General features: G+C 32.7%; 1 protein-coding gene across 6 annotated transcripts; it reads right to left on the bottom strand.

Moving 5' to 3' along the window:
* Positions 1–7,265: 7,265 nt before the first annotated feature.
* Positions 7,266–21,591, bottom strand: LOC105346239 (uncharacterized). Of its 6 annotated transcripts, XM_066073044.1 has the most exons (10): positions 21,466–21,591; positions 18,430–18,485; positions 14,123–14,181; positions 12,680–13,005; positions 12,038–12,243; positions 11,046–11,830; positions 10,235–10,840; positions 8,059–8,303; positions 7,776–7,889; positions 7,266–7,424 (listed from the first exon to the last, which is right to left on the bottom strand). In XM_066073044.1, exons 4-10 carry the CDS (start codon positions 12,946–12,948, stop codon positions 7,286–7,288), a joined length of 2,364 nt encoding a protein of 787 aa, XP_065929116.1. In that variant the 5' UTR covers positions 12,949–13,005; positions 14,123–14,181; positions 18,430–18,485; positions 21,466–21,591; the 3' UTR covers positions 7,266–7,285. The 6 variants fall into 6 exon arrangements, with proteins under 6 accessions (XP_065929116.1, XP_011453037.3, XP_011453040.3 ...); XM_011454735.4 differs by lacking the exon at positions 14,123–14,181 and having other exon boundaries at positions 18,429–18,485; positions 21,466–21,590; XM_011454738.4 differs by lacking the exon at positions 14,123–14,181 and having other exon boundaries at positions 18,429–18,485; positions 21,470–21,551.
* Between the last annotated feature and the right edge of the window lie 286 nt (positions 21,592–21,877).

The following is a 21,877-nucleotide window of genomic DNA, read 5'->3' as shown; positions in this document are numbered from 1 at the left end:
TGTATAAAATGGGTTGCTTGCTCATTTTGAATAATTGACCAAATTTAGAAAGTTAGAAGTCAAGTTTCGAAGAAAGATACAGAGGTAAGAAATCATTGTAATGTAAACAAAGCTCGAGTCTTATATGTTCGTTTACAAATATTGTAAAGTATATGGAATTACCATTTCGTTGACCAAATGACTCTTTGCAAACAAGGTAAACTGATTCAATGTGTTCATAGATAATATGATAAGCAGAAAAAAGCAACATTTGATTAAGACTTATACCCATAAAACACATGCGTTAACCATAACAAAGCTCGGGCTTTGTTAACAAAACTCTATATCTCTGTATCTTGTTTATAGCTCAATTTTGACTTTCAAATTTTGATAAAGCATTGAAAATTCCCACATTAACTATTCTAAACATTAAAATTGGAAAAATGAAATTTTAAATTTTGAGCTCAAATTGTGTTCAAGTCCCTTTAAGGTGAAGTTCGTTGTATTATTCTGTTTACGAAGCCTGATTTTCAAGGCCTTCCGGGTGCACTGTATTCACTCGGAAGGCTTGGGAATGCGTTTTTTTCTGTGAACGTTCATACATTAAAATGAAAAAAAGAAGCCTTTGTATATTAACATTTACTCTACCCTTGTAACAGTTTATTTAAACTGGTTTTACCTGCTTACATATTTGGCTTTTTTTACAATAGTCACGCAGATATTTCTTTCATTGATAGTTTGGGCATTGGCATAAATTCCTTATATGTACATCTAACACAATTCCTTGGATGCATTTGAACTTAATTCTTTTCTTTCCCCCATAGACACGTCTATTCGGGAATGAACAGATGCAGTAAGTTAGTGAAATCAGTGTGTATCAAATAGCGGGTAAAATAACAACCGGATTTAGTCGTTAGGTTCTGGTCGATATTCTTTATGCTCTATTTACAAAATAAACAAAATAAACAATATACGAGTTCATAAAAAAAGCTTTAAAGGTAAAAGAAATAATAATAATACATGAGGGATTTGACAACTTTTCTTGTTTCAACAAATGGTTGTCAAGTATTGTTGTTTATGCTTTGTGTGTGTGTGTGTGTGTGTGTGTGTGTGTGTTTTTGTTTCTGTTTCTTTTCAAACATTTTGTATGTAGAACAGTTTTTTGGGGTACATAAAGATGTCAAATAAACATTTGACATGATATAAGAATAGGTATGCTTCAATTTTTTTTTCAATCAGCTTAGTTTGAATCTTTCTAAAAATTTACATAAATTCCGAAATGGAAGATTAAATGATTTTGTTTACGTAATTAAAAGATAAGTTATAACTATCGATCTTTCTTCAAGGCGGTTTATATGGTATGCCTTTTTCAAGTTAAAATCTTTAATTCATGCAGGAAAAAACGCAAATCCTTCAACATATTATTGTTCGTTACTAGATCCCTAAAAATACAATTTTAAGAAAACGATCTTTATCACGCAAACAACCGACCCTAATATCGTGCATTCCCTATATATCTCAACCCCAATCTGTCTTTAATTACATGACATGCATGAACTCATTCTATAAAAAAAACTAGCTCAAAGAGAATTAAATCAATTAAGACGACGGTTCTTCCTGGTAGAGGTCATCAAAGGTAAAAAAGAACATGTCAAGTTCGTATTATAATCCTGTTTACGAGGGGTTGATTCCCGATTATACTCTATTTGCATTCGGAATGCTTTGTTAACGCCCTATGATTTAAAATGAGGAAAGAAACCGTTGCTTGTTTACATTTAGTCTACCCTAGAAACGTTTTATTCAAACCGGTTTTACCTGCTAACATACTTTACAAATAATTGGGTCTGTTTCGATTGCATGCAATTTTCTTTAATTTTTAAACGTACAAGTACCAGACTATTCGACTTCGATAAAAAAATTATTTGTCTCAAGTGGCAAATATTTAAAAAGATTTAAATTTCTATTTGGATCCTGAAATGTGTCAGACGGTTATAATACTTGTTTTTCTCGACCAAGGAATATTTAACATACAAAATATTTCTGGAAACTTTACAAAAGATCTAGAAATGGAAGTTGATTAAATAACTTAATTTTTTTATGGGAAAATATATACATCTACATAATTATAAAACTATTAGTTTTTGTTACGTGATTCCATAAGAGATTAAATGGATGTCAATTTGCAGTAGTTAACAACATAATTTTATCCCATTTATATGCAAATCTTCTTCGCAAATGATATTGAAGCATTGTCAATTTCAATGTCTCAAACTAAAGTTTATCATAAAAGCATTTCATTTTGCGATATTAGGTCAAACTTACAGAATATGTTGCCTACAAAATTAAGAAAAATTACTTTTACACAATAGAATAAGTTACAATATAATATATATAATCAAGATTCCTTGTTAAATAAGTGATGACTTTAATTAGTCATGTTAATATTGGTTTTATTGCGTTCCATTCTAGACTATTTCCTTCCTATTATGATATCATCAACAACAGTGATATAACAGCTACAAATGTTAAACAGCGGTACATGTATCTTTCTTTTTTCTTTGTCTAAGATATATCTAAGGAACAAGAAATGGTTTTTGGTCATTATCGACAAAACGCCCTGTAAATGGAGAAAGAATTATACTAGACATCTTTATACTTAAAGGTCCGTACTTTTTCTCAGTAAGTTTCTAGGGGACAACGGATCTTCCATGCGATCCTTTCAAATAAAACGTACATGCATTAAAAAATACCAGAGACTAGCTACCTTAGGTTGGGAAAGGTTGCAAAGTCTCCTTGTCAAAAAGAGCATAGAGATCTAGAAATAAGGATTGAAAATTTTTATAGCGTGCAAAGGAAAAACAAGGACAAAGCAAAGCGTACTATTCCCGAGAGAGAGAGAGAGAGAGAGAGAGAGAGAGAGAGAGAATTGCTCAAATGCTGCAAAAATGAAAAGAAAAATAGATATTCGAAACATTTGCACTTGGAGAAATCAACTCTTCACTTGCGACTTCGATTACGATGAAAACTGTACAAACGAAGAATATTATGGAACATATTTTCAATGCCATATAAATCTGATTTGTCGTATATGTTTTGAAACCTGTCCTGCAATAACAAGATGTCATTTTCATTGTATTTGTATAAGAAAACATTGTTTTTTTAAACATAGATAATTAAAAATATTTAGAAAATCAAAAATCATTTGTAAACTATCTTCTGTAATGAGAACATTGCAGATAGTTTCATTGCTGATAAAACACAACTAAATTATTCTACTGTAAAAGTAGTTTTATTACAACATGAACAGAGTTAGTGGACTATGTCGTGTAAAATATTGCTCAATTCGAAAACTTTGTAATGTACATTCAAAATATTGTAAATAAATGGGTTTTTTTTCAAAATATTGGGTTGTACATTCAAAATTCTGTGTTGTTTATTTAAAATCTTGTGGTGTATGTTCGCAATCTTCTTCTGTATATTAAAAATCTTGTGATATGTGTTCAAAATCTTGTAATTTGTGTTATAATCTTGTGTTGTATATTTGATAATATTGTTAAGTTTGTCAATATATTGTAGTGTATATTCTATTTCCTGTGATCTCTTTCTATAATCTTGAGATTTATGATCCATATCTTGTGATGTTTATTCAAAATCTTCTTCTGATTATGGGGCGCCGTGAATTATATTCCATTATCTTGTTATTATTTGTGCAATAATTGCATTTTGGATTCTATGACAAGATAATAGATTATAGATTATAGATGTATATTCAATGTATATCACAAGAAATTGAACATACATCACAAAATTATAGAATATACATCACAAGTTTTTGAGCATACATCTCAAGTTTTTTTAATTATACATTACAAGACTTTCGAATAAATCATCGTTTCACACACCATAGAGGACTCTCTATAATAGAAAGCTGTCATTTGTCATATGTTCCATTACTTTCCAGATAGAGTTCCTTCTCTTTTATTCTATACTAGTATATATGTTTCTAACTTCAAAACGACAGACTGGCAATCTTAGTAGAAATACATAGGATAAAAATTAAATATTTTAGACCCCCTCCCCCCAAAAAAATTATTAAAAAAAACAATCTACAACAAATGCGTTGAGGAATCAGTATGATGATTCGGGTTCATGGTTCATATAAAACATTCACTGCTTGCCTTTTAAATGTAGTTACTCAAAGGTTAAATGCTTTTTGAGGGATATAAACCTTTTTTCAGTGAGAAATTCTATTTTGTTGTTGTTCATTTGACGTTTTCTTCGGATTTGCGTCGTCAATCAAAAGAATATTAATAATAAACATGCTTTTATAGAGATATACTATTATACCTTTTTTCAGTGAGCATATTTTTTTGTTAATTTGACGCTTTCTTTGGATATGTGTCGTGGTTCAAGAGAATTAAATAAACACAACTAAGTACTTTATTTACCTTACCCGCCTAGATTTCTGGACGTGAACAATGAAGTTGACAGAAAATGAAATACTATCTATTTGAGAACCACAGACTAATATTATTATGCTATATTTAACAATAGCCTTGCGGGTATTTCTTTCATTGATAGTTTGGGGCCTTGGTATAAATTCCTAATATGTACATCTTAATACAATTCCTTTCAGAAATTTGAGCGTGGTTCTTTTCTTTCTCTCATAGACACGTCGACTCAGGAATGAACAGATGCAGTAAGTTAGCGAATTCAGTGTGTATCAAAAAGCGGGTAAAATAACTTCCCGGTTTCGTTGTTTGCTTATTGTCGTTATCTTTATTCTCTTTTAACAAAGGAGACAAAATAAACAATAAACGAGTACATGAAAAAAACTTTAAAGGAAAAAAAAAAAACTAATACATCAGGGATTTGACAACTTTCCTTTATTTCGAGAAATGGTGGCTAAGTATTTTTGTCTATAATTTTTGGTTTTTGTTTGTTTTATTGGTTTTTGTGTTTTTATTTGTAGCTTTTTATTACTTAAGAAACATTCTATAGTAAGAACTGTTACATATGTGTTACATGTAGATGTCACATAAAAAAGATGTGCTTCATCCATTTTTTAAATATTGATTCATTGTTCATCGTAAAAAGGACATTTATACATGTATCAAGGTTGAAAAACGCATAAAAAAAAACAAGGTTCAATTGAACGGGTGACATAATGTATGGCTCGTTGAAAAAAAGTCATAATTGCATGCCATGAAACGAAGAATCTGGTCAATTTTGAAAACATGTTCTAAACGTCAATGATATTTTGATAGAATTACGGTAGTTTTAAATTTGGCGTCAAGATTATTTACAGCGAAATCAATCAGCAAAGTTTAAATCTTTCTAAAAATATCCATAAATTCCGGAAGAGAAGAATGGATGTTTTTTTTTTCTACGTAGGGAAAAGATAAACTATACCTATCGACTTTTCCTCTAGACGGTTAATATAGTATGCCTATTTCATCAGTGGATTCCAACAAGATTTCGATAACTACCGATGGACTATCTGTGTAAATAACTGCATTCAATTTAAAAGTCACGTATTTAAAACGGCAACAAAAATGTTAAATCATGCAGGCAATTACACAACTCCTACAACATAGCATTGTTCGCTACAAGAATCCCAAAAATACACTTTTAAGAAAACGATCTTTAAAACGCAAACAACCGACCCCAATATCGTGCATTCCCTATATCTCAACCCCAACGTGTCTTTAATTACATGGCATGCTTAAACTCATTCTATAAAAACCAGCTCAAGGAGAATCAAATCAATTAAGACGGTGTTTCTTCCTGATAGAGGTCATCATAGGTAAAGAAAAAAAATGTCAAGTTCAGAGAAGTGTCCTATTTTCAAGGGTTTGATTCCCGATGCCTTCCGGGTACTCTGTTTGCATTCGGAATGCGTCAGGCATTGTTAACACCTATCATTTAAAATGAGGAAAGAAAATCTTTGCTTATTTACATTTGGTCTACCCTTTTAACGTTTCATTGAAACCGGTTTTACCTGTCAACATATTTTTACAAAAAAAGTGGGTCTGTTTCGATTGCATGCAATTTTCTTTAAAATTTAAACATACCAGATTATTCGACTTTGTTAAAAAATGATTGATCTCAAATGGCAAATATCTGAAAAGAATAAAAATTATAATTTGGATTCGGAAATGTGTCATAGTTCTCATTTTCTCAAACGAATATTATATCATATAAGGTATTTCCGAAACTAAACAAAATACTAGGTTTGGAAGTTGATCTAATAACCTGATAGGTTGGTAAAATACATCTACATTTAGAACTGTTAAGTTTTCTTTTGCGTGATTCTATAAAAAAAAATTCAATTGAATGTGGTTTCGCTGTAGTTAATAACATTAGATTTTCCCTTATAAAAGTGCAGATCATCTTTGTTGCAAATTATCATATTGAAATATTGTCAATTTCTTATACAGAAATCTTATAATTTGTGTCATAAAAACATTTCATTTTGTGATATATGATCAAACCTACAGGATGTATTGCTTACAAAATTAAGAAAAAAGATAAGTTATAAAATATACATGTATATAATGAAGATTCTTTGCTAAATTATTAATGACTTTTATCCAATCATGATAATAATTTTTGGTTTTATTGCGTACCGTTCAAGAATATTTCCCTAACTTTTACATTAGGACAACCTCATTAAGAGTGATATCAAAGCTTGAAATGTTGAACAGCGGTAATTGAATCTCTCTTCTTTATCTTAGAGATATCTAAGGAACAAGAAATCTGCATTTTTTGTCATCCTTGGTAAAACGTTCAGCTGATGCCTACCACCTTATGGGGAAACCTTTATTAGATTATAAGGGTCAATGACGTACTTAAGAACGCAAAGCATCAAGTTGATACGGTGATTTAAAAATGGGGAAAAACATTTATTTTGCGTGCGAAGGGAATAACAAAACAAGAACATAACGAACCAGACCATTTCCGCCCAAGATTACTACTTAAAATGCTGCAATAATCAAAACTGAAGAGAAAAAATCGAAAGTTAACATATAGCGCAAACTAACTCAATATTTACACTCTTAATATAATCTCGATCCCGATGAAAAAATTTCACTTCCGTTACATTACTATAGCACATACGTATTTCCTAATTTCTCTCTTGCTCTTGCCAGCGATTTCATATACTGTTGATTTCAGTGCTCCTTCGGTCTACAGCTTTAGATACATTTGTCTCATTCCATTTATACTAAACATACGAATTCTATCTGACACTTTGAATTTGATAAATGAAACGTGTAAGATCTACATTAAACAGCTAACAATTTTATTATTCTAGGCATTTGAGTGCACATAGTCTGTTATACATATGAAAGAACGACGGGTCCATCACATTGGTTAAAAAGTCAGCCTCTAGTTCCGGCTCGACTACTCTCTGGATTTCTTCGAACGTGGCATTAGGCGTTCTTCTAAATTAAATAAAAAATACACAATCAACACTAGTCTAATATAGAGTAAAACGAAATTAAATATTCATGTTTATTGCATCAGCTTGTTTTTATGTTTTGGTGTTATGTTTTTTTTTTCCATTTTTTGGTTGTTCTATCTGGAGAAACAAGACGCATTTTGGTGTTGTATTAATTGACATATCATTGTTTCATCACATTCTTTCATCTAGTTTACATATTCACGGCATGATATATACGAAATATAGAAAAATAAAAACCAAATTGTAAACATCACGTTATTATATACATATATATGTAATTCTTCGAAAATCGTAGATAAGTTTTAAATAAAAAACATTACAAAAAACTTACAAGATTCGAACGTCTTTTCCTAATAAACTTAACATCTTTGAATGACGATAAACCCCAACTTCCTCGATCGTAGAGAACGATTTATTTTTCGGAGAAAACAAGAGAACCCCAACACTGCAAATAATTCATACATACAGATAAATGACATTTTGTAAAAACGGACAGAAAGATACAAATATTTTAAGGTGAATGAATGACAGTCACCTTCAAGACTGAACGGCAGAGCTTCATCCTACTATAGGTTTACTAATATTTAATGGTTGACATTTTAAGATTTACTTACAAAAGTTTCGCAGTTTGTTCATCCAACCTATCGGAAGGACTACTACAGACTAGGTTCCTAAGCAAAACTTTAATTCCACGTGATAACTGGACCGGTAATTCCGGAATTTCCTGGGTTGTGTACGTTGGGTTCCTTTCTTTCAATTCTTGAAACTTCCAGTCGACCTCGGTGGGAAGAAGAATATTGTAGAACATACTTCCAATGGCATACAGGTCTGACTTGTCGTAGATGCTTAGAAGGTTGACCTGCAATAAAAAGAAATGAACTAATAGCTTTATTTTAAAAAAAGCACTAAATACTTGAGTGTAATGCATGTAATAAACAAATCAAAACAGCTCCCAATATTTGTGCGAAAAGAACCATACTCCTTTCCAAATTTGTGATTTTATGCTAACTAAGTTTAGATCATGGTTTTTCGTAATCCTAATGCCACATTATACCGTATATTTTGCATGTTTATCATCATTCATTATATCTTATCGGAAGCCTTTTTCCTGTTGTTAAGATTTATATGTGAAACTGGACGAACAATTTTTCCACGCCTGGTGCAATTACTACACAGTATTGCCGTGTTAAATATCATTTGATATAGTATTTGTCCCAAGCATATGATTGGTCACTTGTTGTCACATGACCGTGCTATAAATTCTTTTACAGACCTTACTATACTAAAAATAGCAAATTTATAGACCTTACTGTACTAGAATTAGATCTTCCTGACAAAATACTGGTTTTGGCACGTGCGAAATTGTGACGTCATAATAGCACTATCAAGACCAATATATTATGAACAAAATATTTCACCATCATACGCTTGAAGAGAATAAAGAGAATTCGTTTTTTGATTAATTATAATAAAACAGTTATATCCTTTTGTTAACGGCCAATACATGGTTTTATCGACCTGATAAGAGTATATCAGCCTCGGACTTCGTCCTCGGTCGATATACTCTCAGTAGGTCTATGAAACCATGTATTGACTTCATCAAAAGACTTTAATGATAATAATATTATTGTATATCATTGTTTTTTTTAACTTTTAACATATTATACTGTTGTTATAATATTCACAAAAGGATTGATTGTAAGTCATGCAGATCGGAAAATTGAAGTATTTTACTAATATCATAATATCATTCGATAAGATTTAAAGGTTACTCAATGAAACAATATATAAAAATGCAGCTTTTACATAAATGTACAAGTAAAATGCCTTTATATGCTTTTAATTACAACCTATAAAATGTCACACACAACTCCAAAACATATTTTCATCAAATGCTTATAGTTTCACCAGGGGAACTTAGCAACATGAAGAAAGGGGAGAGGGCCGCCAACCCCTCTGCATTTTACCCCCCCCCCCCCCTCTCTTTTTTTATTTATAGAAAAAGGGCTATCCTTGCGGTATGACGATCTCCACTTTTTGTCTAATCGTTCAACTTTTAATAACGATGCAACGTGCCAGTACCATGAAAAACCTAGCTTTATTTTAATATTTTGGCAACTGTAATGTTAAAAAAGCACGCACATTGTGTTTTTTATCCGTGCTCTACCTCTTTGAGGTCAGTCTGTTTTGAACCCGGAAGAATCAATTGTTCACGTTTTCTCGTTTCTGTTTTTGAACTTAGTATAAATCTTAATAGGGTTTGCCATTAACATTTTAAAGTACGACAAAAAGAAGACAAAAAATAAAATGTTTTGTTACAAGACACGATTGAATGCCTTCTTTCGTTTATGTTGTCTTCCAGAGTATGAAAAATAACATGATTTTCAGAAACGTAACATTAACAAAAACTGTTTTTAAGGTAAATTTTAGGATACATGTAAGCGTTTACAATTATTATGAACTTCTTTTTATAAACTCTGACACTGATAAATTTTGATTATTTTAAAATTTTAAGATTCAAGCCCCCCTTTCTCGGCGATTTGGGAATAAAGATATGTGATGTGTTTTGGGTGTTTTTGTATATCGAAATGGTGAAGAAAAGGTCTGTCTCCCTCTTCCATTTTGAAAACACGATGCTAAGTGCAATCATTATGGCTACTCTATCGCAAACTATGCTATTACCATCTTTTCAAAAAATATCAAACAAAATCATAATGCCATGTACAAGTACAATGCATAAAAAACCTTAAAAAGGTATTTTTTAAATTTCTTCATTTGGCATACACTTACATTTTGCGCTACCAATTGATGTTCCCTCGTCTTACTCAGCAAGAGCTCTGGTGACCAAGCATTTGAATTTCCCGCCGAAATTTGACACGCATCCGTCAGCGCCACCTTGTTGTTATCATTGTCAAACACTCGAACAGCCAATTCAAAGTTCCCGATAACCGGGCAGAATCGCTCGGACATGTAAATACTTCCGGAGTGAATATTCCTATGAACTATTCCGAACCGTCTCAGGTACAACATTCCGGATATAATCTGGTATAATAAACCCAGAAAGAATTCATTGCTCAGTCCGTACAATGGGGCCGGAGCAACGCCTCTTTGTGCAGTAATGAAAGACTCGAGTGTATGGGAATAATGCTCCGTAACAATAAATAAAGCTTGCTTTGGGATTTCAATGGAATTCATGGATCCTCGCGGTTGGGGGACTATAACGGTTAGGAATCGGCGGAATCTCTCCGTCGTTCCACAGTAGCTGTGTATGGATTTCAAAAGGTTTGGGTGTTTTAGTCTTGCCAGAACGTCAACTTCGAGGTTTTTCCGATAACTTTGTTGAGGTGGAAAATACCCGAACATTGAGGAGTTTTGGTCATCGTTAAATAACTTCATCTAAAAAGAGACTGACTCTTATGAAGCCCTTTTTCACTTACCATCTGAAGAAGTATGTTATATATGCAGAATGCCGATAAAGAAAAAAAATCCCCTTAAATTATGAAATCGAGATACATGTATATGTTAGCCTTTTAAAAGTGGTAACAATAAAATTTGAATAAAATGTCGGGAACAACGTGATAGTTTGAAATGTATAGTATACCTTCAGATCACAGAATTTCCCAGATTTTAAATGTTTGATGAGGAATGTTAAAGATTCAAGACAAGAAGTTTCTGATTTGATTGGTCGATCGCCGTTCACTACGTAATCAGTCCCGGGAAACCACTCCTTCATGGGCGTGTCTATCAACACTACGTCAGAAGGCGGGAATTTCAATTTCTGTGTCAACTTATCATTGAGAATCTTGAAGTACTCGTCTGAAAATGAACAATTGGAATGCGGCGTTTTTGTAACTTCAGACATAAATTCCATTATGTAATCCTTTGTAGACGAAAATTCAGAATGGATATGAAATTTTTCCTCTAAAGCACTTTTCTGATCACTGAGTCTTCTACAAACAGTCTTATACTTTTCAAGTTCTTTGAACATTTCGCCATTACTTGCGCTCAGTTCTTTGATTTTGCTGTCTCTTTGAACGATGTCTTCGTTGAGTTTGACTAACTGAAGTTGAAGTTTTTCCACCAAAGCGAGAAGTGCCTCCCTGCTATCGCCTGTAGTCACTGAGTTATTGTTGCTAGTTCTTTTAAAGAGGTCACTTTTACAAATATCGTGCTCTTGTGCCTCTATCGCTCCACAAGACCGCGATCTCTCTACGATAATATGGCTCTTTGGAGTAAAACATTCCGATTTTGCAGACATGCAATGTTCTGTTTCTCGAATACCTTGAAGAATTCCCGAATCAGAATCATGAATGAAGAGTTTGTTAATCATTATTTCAGGGCAACTGTGAATTGAGCTTTCACTTTCTCTTCCTTTGTTTTCAAATTCTGCAATGAAAAAGACAAATCTTCTGAAAAGAAAAGATCAAAGAACTGGGAATATGTACTTGTTCACAACTAAAATTCTAAATAAACATGCAGTTATTATAAATCAAAGGAAGGGTTTACCGGCAAGCATTCGTCTTGCTTTTTGAGCGACTACAGTCTCAACCAGCAACCGAATAATAACATTCTGTATTATTTTTCCCAGCATACCTTTCATTTTCTTGTACAGAAACTGTGCTGTTAAGGAGTGATTTCCCACTTCCGCTTCCTCGGACGCACATCGTCCTTTTTCGTTGCGTAGGAATACATCGGCTCCGCTCTGAACCAGTAATTTGACGATTTCGGTGTGACCCCGGTACGCTGACAAATGTAGAGCGGTGTTTCCGGTTTTGTTTTGGGTGTCTAACTCTGCACCACTGATAAAAAAATATCTAAACATTTAGAAGGGTTCAGCGATATCTTCTTTTGTTTAAATAAAATAAAAAAGAATTTCACATTTTACTGAATCGTGAAAAATCTTTTGATCGAGAAAAAAAAAATTGCGTAAAATGTACATGTAGCTTAATTGATATTTTTCAAAGAAGTATGTATGTATGTATGTATGTATGCTAATACTCAGGTCCTTGTTTTTTTAAAATAATTCATCAAATGTTTTCAACATGATATTTGATATTGAATATTGCTATCAAAATATTGCATTCAAATTACATAGTATTACCTACGGTATTAAAATTAATGATGAGCAATGTTGTTAGCTTGTTTTTAAATCTGTAATTTAACTTTGCAAAAATGCAATTATAGCAACTTGTCAGTACAGTCAAAATAGTCTCGACAGGACATAAAACAATCTACCTTTGAATCAGCAGCGTAACACACGCAATATGGCCGCGGTCACATGATGCATGCAGAGCTGTTGACCCCCACTTGACCTTAGCGTTGATATCCGGGTGCCGTTTGATCAACTCCGCACTTAATTTCGCGTAACCACGGCAACAGCTCCAGTACAGTGGAGTCGCATTATCTTTGTCCCTCTCGTTCACGGAGATCCCGTAGTTTAGACAGTTTAGCACAGCCTGCAGATCCCCAGTCTTCGCAGCTCCGATTATATCCAAACTACTCATTTTCCCACAGTTATAGTCTTTGAGGACATTGCGTTATCCCTTCTTCCGTATTAACAACTAAAAAACATTTATAGAAAATTATCATTCACTTTTTACATTCAAGAGGTAACCTAACCCAAATCACTATGATTTGAAATTTAGAAGTTTAAACATGCTTGACAATTCAAAATAGCGATGTATTTTGGTTGACATTTAAGAAGAAGAGATCTAAATACCGTCCGGTATTGTTGGCAATCTCTTCCCGTCAGACCTATTTGAGAAGTGTTAGGAACCTAGGCCGAGTATCATTAAAAATGCATTTTGACGCCATCTCATCAGGCTCATGTTACAAGTTATGCCAACAGAATAAACATTGTTACTAATATAAGTTGAGTAATATGAACTACATGTAATTGTATTGTTTACGAATACTGGTGAGAGATCGAAAAAAGGAGGGCGGAAATAAGCTTAGAATAATTCTTAATGTCGAAACCTCAACGAAAATGTGAATCTATTTCTATCAATTTCTTTCCTCTTTCATAAAATATGCAGCAAATTCTGTATCAAATATATTCACGCACACACAAAAAAATGAATTTCAAAACATCATAAATTATAAGTGCTTTGACCTTATGCTATTCTCTCGCCTCGCTTGCTTGAAAATAAACACTACAATCTATGGTTACTTTGGTTAACACCCATATTATATGTCCCCTTTTCTCTGACGAGCGGAACCACACAAAGCGCCTATGCTATCATTGACAATAAACATTGTGTACTACCGGGTACTACTTATCAAGTCAACTTTTATGTGATGTTTTCACCTTATGATATCGTTTCGGTGTTCTGTTTTGTACTTTAAACTCAGGTTGATATTATATAAACAGTGCCAGACATTTTTAAGAAGGCTGGTTAGCCGTGGCCACTTATAGACTATATCTATTTCCTTGAAATGAAGAGCTCTGTATAATAAAAATAAAATTTTTAATACAAAAATATTTTAATTTTTTTATATATAATAATTTTGCTTATGGCTAAAACTTTCGTTTTAAATTTTAAGGTAGACTCGAGAAGTAAATTAGTTGTAGTCATAGCCCAAAAACCAGACAAATCTTGTTGATTTCAAAGAGCCCTGACTGAGTGGCCAGCAATGAAATAGACATGCCTACGTCACAGTGCTGTTTGGCATAATTACCTTAAGTCCAAGCTCTTGTTAAAATGCTTCTAATTTATCGCCGCTGACAAACACATCTCCAGTAAATAAAGTAAAATAAAGTTATCGCAAGTAGAATTAAAGTAAAGCCCTCTAACAATCATCATGTGGTTTTCCTATCCCCTCACCAAAGCTTAACTAAGGATTAAGATTTTCATTGGTTGAAATGATATTGGTTACCGCTTCGCACATGATGGAATTATGTGTGACTGAACTCCTTGATAGAAGGTTCATCGAACTATAAACCGAGCCATAAGTGTTCACTTACATCAATTGGTAAACAACATTCAATAAACAAGTTTACTGGTTAATTTATGAGAAGTAAACAGCTTACATCCTGGATCTTGTTTATTTTGAACATTTAAGAATGTTATGCATGTTGTGTACATACCTACGGTAAATATTTAAATTGTTATGAAAAATCTAAAATTCCAATGTTCCAGTTAATATGAACATAAAATAAAAAATTACGAAAAGTTGTTTCAATCTTTATCTTTTTTTAAACCATTGACAAGGAGGTTTACCGATGCATGTATTGATGCTATTGCTTTGGAGAAAAAAATCGGGGGGGGGGGGGGGGGATGTACAAACCAAAATATCGCATATATATATATCCGAATTTTTTTTCGCGATCATTTTATAATGATATTAACATGAACACAATCAGAAAGTATGTTGCTTAGTTTACGTCTTTAAAACATATTTACATGTAATTCTATATGATATTGATATTTCTGATATTGTGAAAGAATCACTTCGTATGATGACGGTTTTGAAAGGGGTTATCCATCGTATAATAAAAGTCCTCAATCAACAAAATAGGAGTCTGCTGTAAATCTTTTTTAAAGGGGTCAGTGGGCTTCATGTTTATTAACCTAACTAAAACCGTACGATTTCGAAAGCACTTGTAATGGTATTTTCGCGATCAACACTCAAAATTGAAACAATGTCTGTTAGAAAACGTCATAAAAAACGTTTTAAATTTCACTTATTTTAGGAATAATTGAATAAAAGTTTTATTTTTCCTCTGACCCTTCTTGGTAAAACATTTCGGATCTTATCGCGCAGCCTCCTTTAACAAACAAAAGTTGTTTGGTCTGTACATATAAGATAAACTTGTTTCAACTAATGAACGACCTACTCAAGAAGAGTTGAACGATAATAAATTAAAACACAATGTAACTTGAAATTGTTTAATTGTAAAAGAATGGCACAAATCGCCAAAGATAGTCGTAAGCAGCCATGAACCACCCCCACCCCCCCCCCCCCACCCCAATATAAACACTGCAAAAATGTATCGTGATTTCAGTCTATTTAAACTTATATCATAAAAGCCAATTAAAACGCTCACCTAAATAATTTGAACTCAGATGAAAAAAATAAGAGAAGATATTATCTACACTGATAAATTACGCTTTACTCAGTGCGACAAAGGTTTTTTCAATGAACATGATAACTATTGATTACAACTCCGCATTGCGTCAATAGTATTACAGTTGCTTCCACATAACCAGCAGTTTCCAAGACCAGCTGAGAACATCGTACGTGTAATTTGATATTTTGTGATACACTGGGAAAGCTGAGAAGCTTCAAGCGGTCATTATTGAGGTTGGATAATCAACAAAAGACTCATCAAATCTACCTTAAAATTCTAAATATGACGCATGTTTAGCAGTATACTTTATTCTTTAATATAAAGGAATTAAAATTCATACAGAGCTTTCGTCACAAGGACATTGATACAGTCTAGAAATGGCTACACGTACTATCATTCTAACCCCCTCCCCCTTAAAATGGAGGTTTGCCCGATACGGCCGGAAGTCCTGCATTCGACAATAAGCGAGTAATTAGGGAAGTGTCACACCATTGGCCATTTCGCCAACAAATGGAATGTATTCATACAAACAGGAAACTGAGTGAAGAGCGGTCTCCATTGATCAGCTGATATTATTGAAATCAAATGCTTCACATATATGTGCATCATTTAGTAGTGTTGCGTCATAAATTATGAATGAAAAGCCTTTTTTCCCCTGGCGGACGCTCACGCAAGCCACATAAATGCTACTACATGTCGAGATTAATAAAATATGATTGAAATCTCTTTACTTTCAGGTTTGGTGCGGCTTACTTTTTTATACTGAATCTCCCCAAGGATTTCTGGACATCCTATCGAATCCAGGCGGAAAATATTTTTTTAAATATAAGAATGTTAATAGCTATGTTATTAATTTTTCATCATCTCCAAATATCAATTATTTTCATGAATGAGTGCAGCTTCAAAATGTCGATTTTCAAGCGTGTCACGGACGAAGACGATTTGCCATAGCGTCTGTGTCGATCAAGCGTCAATTGCAACTTCTCGGGCCTTTCCGGCAGGCTCGGGACCTGTCAGAAAGGCCCGAGAAGTTGCGATTGAGTCAAGCGTTTGGCGCACTGGTTAAAACGGAAGTTCTTAGTTCGCACCCTGTCGCCAAACGTGATATCCAATCATGCAGATAAGAATATCACAAATTGAGCGTCTATATTGAAACAAAATTGACATCTAGCTGAAGGTTTAAGAGTCTTAACATATTTAAAGGCATTTCAGAAATCCCATTTTCAATACGTCTCGGTATGATTGACAGATTCACCGTCTATTATACTGTTTCCTGTGTTAGAATTATGCAATTCTTTTCGTTGGGGGCATACTGTAGATAGTCCGATTCGCTTGAAAGACCTATCGTATTGCAAAATAAGAATTCTGAAGATGTATGAACTGAATTTTCACATTTAAGGTTTATTTTTAACAATTCCAATACATTTAAATCATTATATAGCTATATGCAATTGTATAATTATGTATATGTACATACATGTACATGTGCTATTAGGCAGATAAAACGGATTTCCCCTGGACTATAGACTACAATAACACATACTCCCGGGATACAACCCTCCCTCGGAATGGCTTAGAATAGTTAAAACAAAAACCTACATTAAGTCTAATTAAATTTTGAAAAACTTAACTTTTTAAAGAAGAGATTCAATGGTTCTACGGGTCAAACTGTTTGCGAATGGCAAAGATTTTTTTAAGCATACAATTGCCATGCACATAGTACATTATTTTGTTGTTTGAGAATCTAAAGCATGTTGCAAGACATTTTGCAATAGCGCATTTTTGTTTGTTCCTTAAATTGCAAGCTATTACTCTACGGTCTTGCAACTCGAATTTTCCCGCAGAGCTACGCCTCGTCCGAATGGCGTACATGTATATGTAGCTGTGAAAGTTAAAGCTTTTTGTAGACGTGCTTTAAACCCTGTTATCTTAAATACAGACTCTTTGACCATAGATAAAAATCACGGCTCGCCTTATTCTTTCTGTAATGCAAGCAATGTTAATGCATTTCACGTTTTAAACCTTCAATCATCGACAAAGCCGTATTCTGACCCTTAACAATACGTGACCTCCCATATATCAAACACATACACATTGTAAATTGAACGGATGTTATCAAACATAGAAATCTTCATGCTCTGTGGGTTCAATTTAGAATAAAAAACCAACAAGGGTAAAAGTCAAGAATTTAGGCTACCTGATTCAAATTATACGTAATATATTTGTACACTGCATTGAATTTTTTAAAGATTATTGTACGCGTATCGTAATGATGCAAATAACATTAACACATAAAAATAAAAGGGACGCGATTCTGAGAAAAATATATATATAACAGATGAACATATAGGATTTAGCCAAGAGAGAATAGTGTAACTTATGTAAACTTTTTTTAAACTAACGACATTCTCATGATCATCTAAAAGTTTTTAAAGTCATTTTTTACGCCAAAAGTTCCGTTTGAATAATGAATGGTGAAAATCTTTAAAAAATCACTTTTCATAAAAAATGAAAAAAAAAAACCAAATCTTCCATGATTTTGTGATATAAGTCTTTAAACTTTACAGAGAGTTAAGAAGAAAACTCTTAAGCAGTTTAAGAACGAAATTCCTTTAAAAGAAAACTATAAGACAGTTCAGTATATCGAATGCAGTGAATACGGATTATCGTTTATAGCTTAAGATGAAGGTCTTGTGCTGCATGCGCAGCATTTGAGCACATATATGCACGGTTTTTTAAATCTTTGCCTAGTATAAAATACGTTAACAAATTTAGGAAATCCATTGCGAGAATTTTGACAATAATTTATAATTATAAAGACTAGTCGAAATATTCAGAAGCGAAAAATTCCGTATTCATGCATAAATTACGTAAAAACATTTATTTTACGTGTTCAAACTAGAGATAGCATACCTGATTAAGAATCAACGTTATTCTGAAACCATCAGTTGGATTAGACACATGGGATACCTATAAAGAGATAGAAAGAAGAAGTGACACCGGTTTCTTTCACTCCAAGTAAACAAAAAAAAATGAATATCAAAACTATATACATGTACCTTCTGTCCGTATCGGTAGCGTTAACGTTATCGACTATCCTAAATGCGGAAGTAAAATTAACGAAAATTTTTCTCTTTTTTTAAGGGATTTGAGCCTGCCTGGATTTTCACTTCCTTTTTCGCTTTAACCTTCTATACCTTATACGCTAATTCTTGATAATCAACTAAACATACAAAAAAATCCAACCCCCCTTTTACCCATATGTTAAACAGACTTTCCATTGGTTGATTGTATTTTTTCCTTTACCTGTTTAGAGTTGTAATATCGATACACCTTATATATACCCTTTTAAAATTCACACTCATGATTCACGTAAATTTTCAATTCCATGTGAACTTCTCATGAAAATAAATCTAGGCTATATTGCAAAATTCATTTGTACTTCATGCACTTGCATGAACACTTCAGTTCGCGAATATTTTTTACACTAGAATTTCATGTGAGTCATTATGTGTACCATAGTAAATTTTCTGATAAAATATATCTATTTCAACATTAGAAAGCTATTATATAATATTAATGTTATAAAACACCCACTTCAAATTTATATAATGAAAAATTAGACAAATGTATGGCTTAAAATCAACAAGATTTGTCTGGGTTTTGAGCTAAGGCTGTTTATATTTCACTTGCAACCAGCGTCATTTTTTAACTTGTTTGACGCAAGAAAAAAGATAGTTATGTCCTACCAAAAGCCCAAGGTCTTGTAAAAATGGTTCTATACTTCGAGAGAGATATTGTACCTCATATCGACAGATGTTGAGGAACGCTGAATTTTTTTTTTCTATTTTAATTATTTATTTATTATTATTTTTATTTTTATTTTGCAAATTGGGTTATTTTCTCAGAAAATGTTTTAATATTTTAATTAAATCTATGAAAAAATAAACAAACGGAAATTTTGATGAGTTCAGGTATGAATTAAAATATGTCGAGATCGAACGAAATCAAAATTAACTTTTACGAGAGAACAAATTTTTTTTTATAATTTAATTGAAAACATTTATTTTTATCTTTATTTAGTTGATAACTTTAATTATAACTGTATTACACAATATATGCATGGGCATGCAAGTCAGTGATATTGATATTGATTTTTTTTTTTAGGGGGGGGGGGGGGGAAGTATAAGTATTAAATTATCAAGCGTCAATAAGAATTAGATGATTAACGTCCCTGTTAAACAGACGCGTCTTTATCTCCAGCATAACAGTTGGCGCATTGCCCACTCCTGTTACGCTAAATGCACTTAAATTCCCATTCAGGATATGTTTCATAACACAAAAAACTTCTGTTTATTTATAAAAATTGAAAGAAGAAACCCCACCTGAAAGAACCCTCTTCCTTTCACATAATCTTACGCGTCGTCTATCATAAAATCCCAAATTTACGGACAAATTTCCTTAATCCAGTAAGAATCAAGGACATTGATTTTTCAATTCTTTCCCACTTCTTTAAAAAGCGTTATTTATAGAAGGAAAAAAATACCACACCTTCCTTCGATGTAATATAATGATTCATATAGAAATGCTGATTCACGTTAGTCAAGTACTTTAGAGACCCCCCCCCCTTCCAAAAAAAAAAAAAAAGATCCCCAACAACCAGACACCTACCGACAGATATCGATTCATTAGGCCTTAATTTATTATTTATTGCACGTAACAAAAGCTTTATCTGAACCATGCAGACATTTGGGGGTTTCTTCCTCAAAAGTAGGTCAAGAACTGCAGTTCTTATCAAGTACTAGTAGAAAATAACCACGTCAAAACTTATTAGATTTAAGGGAGGGGGGGGGGGGCTAGGCGGTCAACAAATTTGACATCATATTTACTTAAAATTTTTATTTAAAAGATTTTTTAAGCTATAAACTATTATTTAGTAAAGAAAAAATGATGTATTTTTATTTTAAAAGGTTAACATTTTCCTATATCTATAAACATAGCTCTTTTTGTTAAGGAGATCAATATAGTCTAGAAGTGTCCACAAAAATTAAGCCCTCTAAAGGAAAAAAAATTGAATGGCGATTTGGACGATCCCTGTGTAAATATCATTTCCGAGGAAATATTTACTTTCACCAATTTTACGTTTAAAACACTTTTATCGAGTTCCGTATATTTTTCTGCGAATACTTGAATCACTTTTCTAGGACATTATAAAATCAATGATCATAACAAAAATTTTTTTTAATCAAAATTTTGATCATAAAGTTCCACGGGTTGCGTGGGTGTGTATTTATGTATATTTGTTGTGTATTTATTTACTTGTATATTGATTTTCTCAGAAAAATAAAACTTTATCTAACTGTTTGGTCGATTTACATGTATTCTGTATTCTGTGGTAAGACAAGAGAAAAATGTCACCGTTTCAGGACGGGTTAAGTATACATTGACCCCGTAAACATGTTTGTCACCTTTGCTTATCCCGGAGTATGCAAACAACACACTTCATAGGGTGACCTTAATTGAAACAAGGTGAATTAAGTTAGTGAAATATGTATGTGTTACTTTCAAAACAATTATGAATTATTTTCTCTAGTACAAAAATTATGATTTCAATTTAAAATTACCGAGGATTATCATGCAAAAGATAAATATCCTGATCGGTTCATGCCAATTTTATGATGAATTACTTTTTATCTTAAAATGCAAGTCGAGACATCTGTCATTTAAGTAATAAAATCGATTCTCTTACGTATAAAAAAAACCCGTCAATATCACGAAAACATTCTGTAAGAGAGAGAGAGAGAGAGAGAGAGAGAGAGAGAGAGAGAGAGAGAGAGAGAGAGAGAGAGAGAGAGAGTTGATTCATATTAATAAAAAAATAATGATTTCATGTACAAATTCTTCTTTTTTTTTACATTGAGTAAATAAAAAAGTATAGATGCAATCTTACCTACTTGGCTCGCGACAATCCATCGGGTAATAATGCTGTTACCACTGACTGTGTGAGCGCCGTAGCAGACGATCTTTTTAACCAGGAAGTCGTGCCGTAGATTACAAAGGGAAATCCCCGTCGACTCTTTAAAAGCCCTATGTATAGTATACACACAGATAAAAGATGTATTGATAGCCAAGTCTAAAAGACTCGTTGAAATTCGCGGAAATAATCGTACTCAAAGAAACGTTTTTTAAAGTCTTTGAAATAAAAAAAATGTGGTAGTGACTTTTGGGGGAGGGGGTTCAAATATTCAATTAAGTTTCAGCTATGAATTAAAGACACACCCAGTTTGCATTCAGTAATATTTAAATATCGGTAAAGTCATGGTTGCTAAATAAACAGAGTAAATATACACAATCCCCTTTTC

The sequence above is a fragment of the Magallana gigas genome, chromosome 10 (genome assembly GCF_963853765.1).
Source record: "Magallana gigas chromosome 10, xbMagGiga1.1, whole genome shotgun sequence".
Taxonomy (NCBI): domain Eukaryota; kingdom Metazoa; phylum Mollusca; class Bivalvia; order Ostreida; family Ostreidae; genus Magallana; species Magallana gigas.
Note: the sequence above shows the minus strand (reverse complement) of the source record. Positions and strands in the feature narration are given on the sequence as shown.